At 32.2% G+C, this 13,628-nt stretch overlaps 1 protein-coding gene across 1 annotated transcript; it reads right to left on the bottom strand.

Moving 5' to 3' along the window:
* On the bottom strand, nucleotides 1–2,897 carry LOC104721038 (probable LRR receptor-like serine/threonine-protein kinase At4g37250). The gene is made up of 2 exons (XM_010438944.2): nucleotides 928–2,897; nucleotides 1–812 (listed from the first exon to the last, which is right to left on the bottom strand). The coding sequence occupies exons 1-2, from the start codon at nucleotides 2,564–2,566 to the stop codon at nucleotides 118–120; spliced, it is 2,334 nt and encodes a 777-aa protein (XP_010437246.1). The 5' UTR covers nucleotides 2,567–2,897; the 3' UTR covers nucleotides 1–117.

The following is a 13,628-nucleotide window of genomic DNA, read 5'->3' as shown; positions in this document are numbered from 1 at the left end:
TGCTGGGAAATCGAATTTGTAAACAACAAGAAAAAAACAAGAAATACAAGTTTTTTATACACAGAAACAAATTAGCAATAAAATTAAATTGACTAAACTAGTTGTATCAAACTGACATTAATGTCCGTAGTGGAACGATGGAGACTTGGCAACAGAGGAGTTTGGAGCCAATTTTTCAAGAACAGCCAAAGATTCTTTCATCGTTGGCCTCTTTGAAGGAACAGGAGATGCGCAGCTGTAGCCTAACTTGAAACAATCGAGTAGAAAGTCTTGTTTGCCATCTAACTCGCCGCGCAACGCCACATCAGCCATTCTCAATGCACGGTGTCCGTCCGCAACCGTCAGTCCGTTTCCCACCACAATCTCTTCAACGGACACGATCTTTCCCGTGAGAAGCTCGAGAAGGATCACTCCAAAGCCGTAAACGTCCCATTTCGGACTCGGTTTTAGGCTTCGGAGTGACTCTGGTGCGCAGTAAGGCGACATCGGCCCCACCGAGCTTGGACTGGGGCTTGGCGTAGGTCCGATAGATGAGAAGTCTCGCGATGAAGTTGTGTAACGCTTGCTACTGAATATCCTAGAAGACCCACCAGCTCGGATGTAGCTGGTTTCGCCTGTGAGAAGCCTTTCGAGTCCGAAATCGCCTACTTTGGGCTCCATGTCGTGGCCTAAAAGTATGTTACTAGGTTTCAAGTTTCCATGCACATGCTTCTTCTCGTGGAGATAAGCCAGCCCACGTGCAATGCCCTTTGCTATCTTGAGTCGAGTCTCCCACGGTAAATGATAAGGCGACGAAGACCCTCCTCCTTTTCCTGCCAAAACACTCCTATCTCAGCAAACTTAGCACACACACATGTGCAAGAAGCAAATCATAAACGACCAAATCCATGTAACGGTTAAAGAGACAAACGTTAAATTAAAACTCACGGTAACGGGGATTGACGAGACTGCCGTTAGGGACAAAATCGTAAATGACCAATTTCTCGTCGGTACTCCAGTAGAACCCACAAAGTCTGACCAAATTCGGGTGAACCAATTTCCCAATGGCTCGAATATGCGACTCGAAATCCTTAAACCGGCGCTGATTCAAACCGTTCTCACTAAGCCGACGAACCGCGAAAACCCGTCCATCCTCAAGAACGGCTTTATACGTTATACTCGAACCAGTGGCTCCTAGAATATAAGCAGAAGCCTTAAGCAGAGTCTCAATCTCCATCTCTTTCTCTCCATCAACGGTCACTAACGTCCCTTTCTTGTTATCTCCTGACCGTTGATTTGCATTGTAACAGCTTTCTTCGTCGTCGTCCTCTTCTTCTTCGTCTTCAGACGGTGTCGTTTCAGGATCTTTCCGTAGACATGACCATTTCTTGAATCTTCTTGATTCCTCTGGTGAGGAGGAAGAAGAAGATGATGAAAATGTTGAGAGCGTAATTGTCGTGTCTGTCTCTTGTCTCTGTTTGTTGTTGTTGTTGTTGTAATCAACGGTTTTGTTCTTCTTGCATCTATAGATGTAGAGGAAAATCACGGCGAGGATTCCGATTCCGGCTATGTCTCCGATTACGATCCCAATTATAACTCCGGGTCGTAATCCGGTTCGGTTATTTGAGTCGGTTTGTTGTGATTTTGGATCGTTAACCGGGTTTGACCCGATTGTGTTCGGTATGGCGGCGATTGCTGGTGTAGATGTTGTTGGTGCGTCGGCCTCGGAGACAATCGACGGCGAGGAAGGGATGGGACACGGGTTTCGGGTCGGGTCACCGCATAGACCCGGGTTTCCTAAAAATAAAATTGATTTCTGGTTAAAGAAAACCGGGGAATCCGGGATTGGACCGGTTAAATTGTTGTAGGAGAGATCGACTGTGACGTTTCCGGGGAAATCGGCTCCGATGTCCGGTGGTATTTCGCCGGAGATTTGGTTAAACGAGACGTTCAAGAACCGGAGACTATCTCCGCCAAAATCCGGTGGAAGCGAGCCATTGATCAGATTCGACGACAGGTCTAAGAACTCGACAACTCTCCAACCGCCGGGAATCTCGCCGGAGAAGTAGTTGTTCTCCAAAGAAACCACCGTCAAGTTTCTCAACGACGCCAAGTTAGCAGGTAACTTTCCCACCAAGGCATTATCAGAGAGATTTAGGGTTAGAAGATTGTGAAGATCGCCGATTGCGGAAGGGATTTCGCCGGAGATCATGTTACTAGAGAGATCGAGGAAACGAAGCTCTCTAGCGTCGAAGAAAGAAACAGGTAACGGCCCATTGAAGGAGTTGTTGGAAAGATCGAGACTTTGAAGTGTTAAGAGAGAACCCAAATCAGAAGGAATCGAACCAAGAAGCTGAGAATTTGGGAGAGACAAGGTTGAGACTTTAGAATCGTTATTACAAGAGACACCTCTCCAAGAACATGGAGTTTCGTGTTTGTGATTCCATGTTTGTAATAAAGACAGAGGATCAACGAGAACAGAGGACTTAAATTTCAACAAAACCAACCCATCAGAGTTTAAAGCAGAGGAAGTCAAAACAGAGCAAAAGAAGAAGATGAAAACAACTGGAATCAACTCCATTTTCATAGCTTCATCACACTATTGTTAAAGAGATAGATATGAAGAAGAGAGAGAGAGAGGTGTGAAGAGAGTTAAAGATAGATAGAGAGAGAGAGAGAGAAACAGCTCACGTAACCAAACACTCCACTTCCGGCTCCCTAAATGCTCTCTCTCTCTTCTCTCTCTTTGTGTCTCTGTCTCTCTGAGAAAATATTGCAGAGTTCTTAAATTCTATAATCAATACGAATACACACTTCTTGTTACAGTCTTCTTCATTTATTATTACTTTGTACAACTAATATTTGTACTTCTCTCTCTCTTTTTCTTTACTGAACCGAAGAAACTAGTTGTAGATTCTTTATAAATTACTGAGACTTGCAGTTATCTAATGTTGTAAATTTTTTTCATGAGTTATTGACTTTTTTTTACACAGATTCTTGTGTTTTTGGTTCAAACAAGCCAATATATAGCTCGAAGGAATATAAAATCGAATGTATTGGAACTTTGTGAATTCTTAGAAACATAAGGCATGTTCTATAGTTTTTGACTGTTTTTCGAATATGGTTCTTAATGTATTTGTTTTTTCTTTTCTTTTGGAGATGCTTTACAACTTACAAGTATTTTCCTCTCTGTAAATGGCTTTCATGTGCTTTGCTTATTGCTATCTATTTTGTTTTTATTCATTTCATTACGGTTTCTGCAAATAAAGTTGGTTTCAATCGTCCGGAAGATTCTGCATTCAATTTCTTGTACGAAGTAATGATTTGTCTTCAAGCTATATGATTAAATGGATGAAAAAAATAGAATAACAATCCATAAAAAGATTAAAGACATATATATATATATTCACGTTTTCTATATCAAAACTACATGCTTGAGTTTGGATAAACCATCAAGTGGGTAAAAAAATTGTATAGCTTGAAAGAAAAAGTGTATATGTTATCAATGATTGGATTTACGAGTGCGCAGCGCACACACATGGTCCATAACTCATCATTTTAGTCTCTTGTTATTTCCCTTTTTCCATTCTTTCTTAAGTGTTTTAATAGATATTAAAACAGTTTCTTTTTGTAAAAGTTTGAGGTGATCTTCACCCACTCCCTTTATAAAAATACAAAAGTTCAAGCTGAAAAAGATTCAATAAAGTTTGATGAAATATACTTTAATTATAATGAGTCCAACAGTAAAAGCCATAAACCCAGCCTTGTTAGTTTTGTGGTGGACTATTAATTTACAATTAGATTTATCTTTTCTGGAATCATAAAACTACATGCAAATCTACAAGTCACAAACTTAAACGACCCATTTTCCACCTTCCAACCAAGTTACCAGTGTAGCTCCCCTGCCAGAGTTCACTAAGTATATTTTTAGCATTATTTATGGCATTTTTGTAACAAACGCTGCCATATCTCATTTTCTCCTTTTAGCTTACATAAAGATGACCCAGTTTTAAGTAAATTTTGTGATTTAAATATAAAAATATCGAAAAATATGTGGTAGTAATAGTAATTAAGTTGGTTTTGTTGTGAACTTATTATGGGTGTCAAAATGGGTCAAGACTAATGGTTTAACTCAATTCAACTCAAATCAAGAACCCTAATGAGTTGAAAATTTTAACCCTAATGACTTGATGGGTTAAATGAGTTGATGATTAAATGAGTTAATGAGTCAAATGAGTTTGGTTATAATAGGTTTATGAGTTAACCCACTAACCCATCAATTTCTACATTATCAACCTAATATCATCAATATCATCATAATTTTCCCGCCAAAATCTCAAACCCGCAATTCTCCTGCCAAAAACACAAATCCGTAATTTTTGATAAAATTGAAATCCGTAGTTTTCTTGCCAAAATTCAGAATTTATAATTTTCACGCCAAAAACGCAAACCCGCAATTTTCTCACCAAAATTCAAATCCGCAATTTCCCGCCAAAATCTCAAACCCACTATTTTCCCACCAAAATGCAAACTCATAAATTTCTCGCCAAAAACGCAAATCCGTAAATTTCCCGCCAAAATCGTATACCCGTAAAATTTCCCGCCAAAAACACAAACCCATAAATTTTCCGCCAAAAATGCAAACCCATAAATTTCTCGCCAAAAACGCAAACCTGTAAATTTCCCGCTAAAAACGCAAACCCGCAAACGTAAATTTCCCGCCAAAAACGAAAACCCGTAAATTTCTCGCCAAAAACGCAAACCTGTAAATTTTCCGCCAAAAACGCAAACCCGCAAACGTAAATCTCCCGCCAAAAATGGTAACCGTAATTTTCCGCCAAAATCTCAAAACCACAATTTTCCCGCCGAAAATGTAAAATCTGATTTTTCCTCTATAATTTTCCACTAAAAGTTATGTGATGGTGATAATGATGATGATAGTAAAAAGGATGATAAAGATTAATTATTATTATTTTATATTATATATTAATTAATTTATATTGTAGTGGGTTAACCAATTATTCATCTAACTCATTTAACTAAATGGATTCATGGGTTGATCCAACCCAATTGTTAAATGAGTTGAGTCAACTCATTAACTCATTTAACTTTTAACTCATTGGATAATGAGTTGAGTTGGGTTGAGTTAACCATTTTCACATCTCTACAACTTATGTTTTGTGGATATTGTGTTTGATTCTGCTTTTATTAGGTTAAATGAAAATGGAAAAAAGAAGGCACAAATGGGGTCAAATCATATGATTTATAATTTAAAGGGTAAGGTATCGCTTTAGAAAATTCAATCAATGCTAGTCAGCCATTTGATACTTCACAATCTGGCTTTTTTTTTTTTCGTTCTCAACCATTCAGATTTTTTCTTAAAGCATATTCAAAACTCGTATATGTCATCATCATTTGTATATCTTTCACGACTATACAAATCTTAGGAAAAAAAAATGGATTTTGATGATAACTCAAAATATCTATCTATTTGGAAGTAGAAACAAGTATGGAGGTTACAACATCAATTAAACAAAAAGAAATGACTCTTGAGTCTTGACCTTGGAACTAGGATTTCTATTGCTCCTTTTAAGTAAGATGCAAAATGTATGAATTCCAACCATAGCTTTTTGCCTAATACATGGATCATGTTCCTCCTCACATTGTTTATGCGAAATCATAAAAAAAAAACAATTGAGGCAATGAATACAAAATATACATCTCGAGTGGGAACGGTACCGTGATAAAAGTAGGTGCTTAAAATCGATCAGTCATTGTAATGTAGTAGTACATACGTAATCCCCGAAACTCCGAAACTCGTATCATTAATTATTATTAAGCTTCAAAAGTTGTCTATATATGCAAATAAAGAAGTAGCCGTTGACTCCTCAAGTTGACTTGAAAATTACGGTCTAAATATTATATTCCCACATTTTTAGAAAACAAGTAAAATTCATATCATATTTTTTTGTCAATATACACTATTACTAGATTAGATTAGGACCCGTGCTAGAGCGCTGTTTGAAATTATTTTTATTTATATTGTAATTTTGATATAAAATATAATTTATGTGATTGTTTATAAAAGTGTTGTGAATAAAACATTATGCAATAAAATCATATGCTAAATATGAGAACTTGAAATTTTTTTGAGATTTCTTATGATTTTTCCGCAGATTAGCCTAAATTTTTTAAAATTTATCAAATCAATCATAATAAACATTATTTATGTTATTTTAATATATAGTTGCTAGTATAATCGAAAATCACTTTTAATCCGCGGAAGAGTGATTAATTTTTGAGATTTTGTTGTCTATATATAGTTAATTAAATATTCTGTGGAGATTTTTTTTTTTTTTTGGAATATTCTTTTTAATAGATCTGAAATTGAGATTTAACTAATGGTTACAAACCATATAACCTATATAACCTATCAAATAATCAAATAATTAATCTTATAACCCATATTATATAGTCTACAAAAAAAAGTTATGTACTTTCATTTTATTATATAGGGGATTATCACTATGGAACTAATATAATCATAATCCTCTTAAACTCTTAAGTATATGGTATGGGCCTATTCTCTCATTGTTATTAAAAGCTGTCGTTGCAACTTGCAACTTGAGCTAAATCTAGAAGAGAAAAATAGGGGTGGGCATTCGGTTTTTCGGTTTGGTTTCGGTTCGATTTTTTTCGATTTACGGTTTTTTTGGTTTTATAAAAATTGAACCATATAGAAACCATATGTAATTTGGTTTGGTTATGGTTCGGTTTTTTCGGTTTATGATTTTTTCGGTTTTATCAAAAATGAAACCATATAAAAACCATACGTATAACGGTTTGGTTTTGTTTCGGTTTGGTCCCGGTTTTTAACGGTTATTCCATACTTTAAAAAATAGATAGTTGATACATAACTAAAAAATAAGCATAAAAGTAAAACCTAAACATAATTCAAAAAAATAGAATCCAAATATAGTTTTAGAAACCCAAATACTTAATTGAAATTTAAACTTTTAAAAATTAAAGGCTATTGAAAAAGAAAACCAGAANGCCAAAAACGCAAACCCGCAAACGTAAATCTCCCGCCAAAAATGGTAACCGTAATTTTCCGCCAAAATCTCAAAACCACAATTTTCCCGCCGAAAATGTAAAATCTGATTTTTCCTCTATAATTTTCCACTAAAAGTTTTGTGATGGTGATAATGATGATGATAGTAAAAAGGATGATAAAGATTAATTATTATTATTTTATATTATATATTAATTAATTTATATTGTAATGGGTTAACCAATTATTCATCTAACTCATTTAACTAAATGGATTCATGGGTTGATCCAACCCAATTGTTAAATGAGTTGAGTCAACTCATTAACTCATTTAACTTTTAACTCATTGGATAATGAGTTGAGTTGGGTTGAGTTAACCATTTTCACATCTCTACAACTTATGTTTTGTGGATATTGTGTTTGATTCTGCTTTTATTAGGTTAAATGAAAATGGAAAAAAGAAGGCACAAATGGGGTCAAATCATATGATTTATAATTTAAAGGGTAAGGTATCGCTTTAGAAAATTCAATCAATGCTAGTCAGCCATTTGATACTTCACAATCTGGCTTTTTTTTTTTTCGTTCTCAACCATTCAGATTTTTTCTTAAAGCATATTCAAAACTCGTATATGTCATCATCATTTGTATATCTTTCACGACTATACAAATCTTAGGAAAAAAAAATGGATTTTGATGATAACTCAAAATATCTATCTATTTGGAAGTAGAAACAAGTATGGAGGTTACAACATCAATTAAACAAAAAGAAATGACTCTTGAGTCTTGACCTTGGAACTAGGATTTCTATTGCTCCTTTTAAGTAAGATGCAAAATGTATGAATTCCAACCATAGCTTTTTGCCTAATACATGGATCATGTTCCTCCTCACATTGTTTATGCGAAATCATAAAAAAAAAACAATTGAGGCAATGAATACAAAATATACATCTCGAGTGGGAACGGTACCGTGATAAAAGTAGGTGCTTAAAATCGATCAGTCATTGTAATGTAGTAGTACATACGTAATCCCCGAAACTCCGAAACTCGTATCATTAATTATTATTAAGCTTCAAAAGTTGTCTATATATGCAAATAAAGAAGTAGCCGTTGACTCCTCAAGTTGACTTGAAAATTACGGTCTAAATATTATATTCCCACATTTTTAGAAAACAAGTAAAATTCATATCATATTTTTTTGTCAATATACACTATTACTAGATTAGATTAGGACCCGTGCTAGAGCGCTGTTTGAAATTATTTTTATTTATATTGTAATTTTGATATAAAATATAATTTATGTGATTGTTTATAAAAGTGTTGTGAATAAAACATTATGCAATAAAATCATATGCTAAATATGAGAACTTGAAATTTTTTTGAGATTTCTTATGATTTTTCCGCAGATTAGCCTAAATTTTTTAAAATTTATCAAATCAATCATAATAAACATTATTTATGTTATTTTAATATATAGTTGCTAGTATAATCGAAAATCACTTTTAATCCGCGGAAGAGTGATTAATTTTTGAGATTTTGTTGTCTATATATAGTTAATTAAATATTCTGTGGAGATTTTTTTTTTTTTTTGGAATATTCTTTTTAATAGATCTGAAATTGAGATTTAACTAATGGTTACAAACCATATAACCTATATAACCTATCAAATAATCAAATAATTAATCTTATAACCCATATTATATAGTCTACAAAAAAAAGTTATGTACTTTCATTTTATTATATAGGGGATTATCACTATGGAACTAATATAATCATAATCCTCTTAAACTCTTAAGTATATGGTATGGGCCTATTCTCTCATTGTTATTAAAAGCTGTCGTTGCAACTTGCAACTTGAGCTAAATCTAGAAGAGAAAAATAGGGGTGGGCATTCGGTTTTTCGGTTTGGTTTCGGTTCGATTTTTTTCGATTTACGGTTTTTTTGGTTTTATAAAAATTGAACCATATAGAAACCATATGTAATTTGGTTTGGTTATGGTTCGGTTTTTTCGGTTTATGATTTTTTCGGTTTTATCAAAAATGAAACCATATAAAAACCATACGTATAACGGTTTGGTTTTGTTTCGGTTTGGTCCCGGTTTTTAACGGTTATTCCATACTTTAAAAAATAGATAGTTGATACATAACTAAAAAATAAGCATAAAAGTAAAACCTAAACATAATTCAAAAAAATAGAATCCAAATATAGTTTTAGAAACCCAAATACTTAATTGAAATTTAAACTTTTAAAAATTAAAGGCTATTGAAAAAGAAAACCAGAAAAAAAAAACCAAAATAAAAATTTGGAGATCAATAACTATAAGTCTAATAATGAAAAAAAAATTACTGATATTTTTATATAATATAAATTTATAAGTTAAAAACTTATTATATCTAATTATTCTAAAGTTTTATAAAAGACCAAAAAACCATTCGGTTTTACGATTTTTAACCAGACCAAACCTAAACCAAATGGTTAATTGGAATAAAAACCAAACGGATTTTTAGACTTAACCATAACCAAGCCAACCATTTATTTCGGTTTGGTTTGGTTCAGTTTTTCGGATTTTGGTTTTTTTCCCACCCCTAGATAAAAGGGATAAAGTGTACTTGTTAGGACAAACGGTGGTGACAAGTAAAATAACCAAACAAAATTGCCCAAAATATTGGGCTTTTTAAGGCTCACAATCCTACGGCCTTTCCTTTTCTTGTGACAATTAATTTTACTTTTAATTCCGAGCGGCGAGCACTACTGCAAAGACTTGCTATCGTTTCCGGTGGACTTTTTTTTTGGGTGTAAATAGAATCTTAATTTATTACCAATATACTATTATTCGTTCACATGAATGTTAGCTTCTGCGAATGACGACACCCGACACAGTCATTGTCAGCTTTATTTCCAAATTATCTATAAACTATTTTTTTAAGTGGACAATTTGTTTAGCAGAGTGGTTGTAAAATTTCATAGCTACATCAGATGCTTTTCTTTTATGTTGATAGCTGCATTCCATGTATTTATTTTTGTCCAAGTCCCATGCGATGTATCTATATTACCTGCAAAATTAATTTATGTTTTACATTACATAATTTATATGTATTACATAATTTGTATAATACATCAAAATATATTTACGTTACACCATAATATGTTTTAGCTTATACGTCTGAAAAATAAAAGAATCGGTAAACGCGATTTGGAGTCAGCAAAAACGCGATTTGTTTATATTTTGGTTATAAATAACGCAACTATATATATTACTATATTTATAAACTGACGTTTTGTGAACCCTGAATGATGTGGTTAGTATAATAACGAAACTACAATATCTCTGTATCACAAAGCAATGGATCACTAACTTGTTTTGTCGAATAAAAATATAAAGGATTCTTTATAAACTACTTCGGCCCGAAGCATTCTTTCGTTTTGTTTTTTCGTTTTTTTTTTTAGTAAAAAAGAGCTGAAAAGGGCAAAAACCAAACTAGACCTAACACTTGACATATAATTATCGACTTATTACNGAATTCCAACCATAGCTTTTTGCCTAATACATGGATCATGTTCCTCCTCACATTGTTTATGCGAAATCATAAAAAAAAAACAATTGAGGCAATGAATACAAAATATACATCTCGAGTGGGAACGGTACCGTGATAAAAGTAGGTGCTTAAAATCGATCAGTCATTGTAATGTAGTAGTACATACGTAATCCCCGAAACTCCGAAACTCGTATCATTAATTATTATTAAGCTTCAAAAGTTGTCTATATATGCAAATAAAGAAGTAGCCGTTGACTCCTCAAGTTGACTTGAAAATTACGGTCTAAATATTATATTCCCACATTTTTAGAAAACAAGTAAAATTCATATCATATTTTTTTGTCAATATACACTATTACTAGATTAGATTAGGACCCGTGCTAGAGCGCTGTTTGAAATTATTTTTATTTATATTGTAATTTTGATATAAAATATAATTTATGTGATTGTTTATAAAAGTGTTGTGAATAAAACATTATGCAATAAAATCATATGCTAAATATGAGAACTTGAAATTTTTTTGAGATTTCTTATGATTTTTCCGCAGATTAGCCTAAATTTTTTAAAATTTATCAAATCAATCATAATAAACATTATTTATGTTATTTTAATATATAGTTGCTAGTATAATCGAAAATCACTTTTAATCCGCGGAAGAGTGATTAATTTTTGAGATTTTGTTGTCTATATATAGTTAATTAAATATTCTGTGGAGATTTTTTTTTTTTTTTGGAATATTCTTTTTAATAGATCTGAAATTGAGATTTAACTAATGGTTACAAACCATATAACCTATATAACCTATCAAATAATCAAATAATTAATCTTATAACCCATATTATATAGTCTACAAAAAAAAGTTATGTACTTTCATTTTATTATATAGGGGATTATCACTATGGAACTAATATAATCATAATCCTCTTAAACTCTTAAGTATATGGTATGGGCCTATTCTCTCATTGTTATTAAAAGCTGTCGTTGCAACTTGCAACTTGAGCTAAATCTAGAAGAGAAAAATAGGGGTGGGCATTCGGTTTTTCGGTTTGGTTTCGGTTCGATTTTTTTCGATTTACGGTTTTTTTGGTTTTATAAAAATTGAACCATATAGAAACCATATGTAATTTGGTTTGGTTATGGTTCGGTTTTTTCGGTTTATGATTTTTTCGGTTTTATCAAAAATGAAACCATATAAAAACCATACGTATAACGGTTTGGTTTTGTTTCGGTTTGGTCCCGGTTTTTAACGGTTATTCCATACTTTAAAAAATAGATAGTTGATACATAACTAAAAAATAAGCATAAAAGTAAAACCTAAACATAATTCAAAAAAATAGAATCCAAATATAGTTTTAGAAACCCAAATACTTAATTGAAATTTAAACTTTTAAAAATTAAAGGCTATTGAAAAAGAAAACCAGAAAAAAAAAACCAAAATAAAAATTTGGAGATCAATAACTATAAGTCTAATAATGAAAAAAAAATTACTGATATTTTTATATAATATAAATTTATAAGTTAAAAACTTATTATATCTAATTATTCTAAAGTTTTATAAAAGACCAAAAAACCATTCGGTTTTACGATTTTTAACCAGACCAAACCTAAACCAAATGGTTAATTGGAATAAAAACCAAACGGATTTTTAGACTTAACCATAACCAAGCCAACCATTTATTTCGGTTTGGTTTGGTTCAGTTTTTCGGATTTTGGTTTTTTTCCCACCCCTAGATAAAAGGGATAAAGTGTACTTGTTAGGACAAACGGTGGTGACAAGTAAAATAACCAAACAAAATTGCCCAAAATATTGGGCTTTTTAAGGCTCACAATCCTACGGCCTTTCCTTTTCTTGTGACAATTAATTTTACTTTTAATTCCGAGCGGCGAGCACTACTGCAAAGACTTGCTATCGTTTCCGGTGGACTTTTTTTTTGGGTGTAAATAGAATCTTAATTTATTACCAATATACTATTATTCGTTCACATGAATGTTAGCTTCTGCGAATGACGACACCCGACACAGTCATTGTCAGCTTTATTTCCAAATTATCTATAAACTATTTTTTTAAGTGGACAATTTGTTTAGCAGAGTGGTTGTAAAATTTCATAGCTACATCAGATGCTTTTCTTTTATGTTGATAGCTGCATTCCATGTATTTATTTTTGTCCAAGTCCCATGCGATGTATCTATATTACCTGCAAAATTAATTTATGTTTTACATTACATAATTTATATGTATTACATAATTTGTATAATACATCAAAATATATTTACGTTACACCATAATATGTTTTAGCTTATACGTCTGAAAAATAAAAGAATCGGTAAACGCGATTTGGAGTCAGCAAAAACGCGATTTGTTTATATTTTGGTTATAAATAACGCAACTATATATATTACTATATTTATAAACTGACGTTTTGTGAACCCTGAATGATGTGGTTAGTATAATAACGAAACTACAATATCTCTGTATCACAAAGCAATGGATCACTAACTTGTTTTGTCGAATAAAAATATAAAGGATTCTTTATAAACTACTTCGGCCCGAAGCATTCTTTCGTTTTGTTTTTTCGTTTTTTTTTTTAGTAAAAAAGAGCTGAAAAGGGCAAAAACCAAACTAGACCTAACACTTGACATATAATTATCGACTTATTACTAGCTATATCGCCACTCTCATTCACATTTTTTTCCTTTTGGTTTCTGTTACATAAAGCCTTACTGTTACAGTTGTAAAAAGAAAAAAGTGACTGTTACTAATAATTTCAAAAGGTTATTTTAATACATCTCGAAAGTTAAAAAACCAGTGAAATATTAGACCACACTANGAATAAAACATTATGCAATAAAATCATATGCTAAATATGAGAACTTGAAATTTTTTTGAGATTTCTTATGATTTTTCCGCAGATTAGCCTAAATTTTTTAAAATTTATCAAATCAATCATAATAAACATTATTTATGTTATTTTAATATATAGTTGCTAGTATAATCGAAAATCACTTTTAATCCGCGGAAGAGTGATTAATTTTTGAGATTTTGTTGTCTATATATAGTAAATTAA

Source organism: Camelina sativa, chromosome 11, assembly GCF_000633955.1.
Source record: "Camelina sativa cultivar DH55 chromosome 11, Cs, whole genome shotgun sequence".
Taxonomy (NCBI): Eukaryota; Viridiplantae; Streptophyta; class Magnoliopsida; order Brassicales; family Brassicaceae; genus Camelina; species Camelina sativa.
The sequence above is the reverse complement of the archived record's forward strand: the minus strand, read 5'-3'. Positions and strand labels throughout refer to the sequence as shown.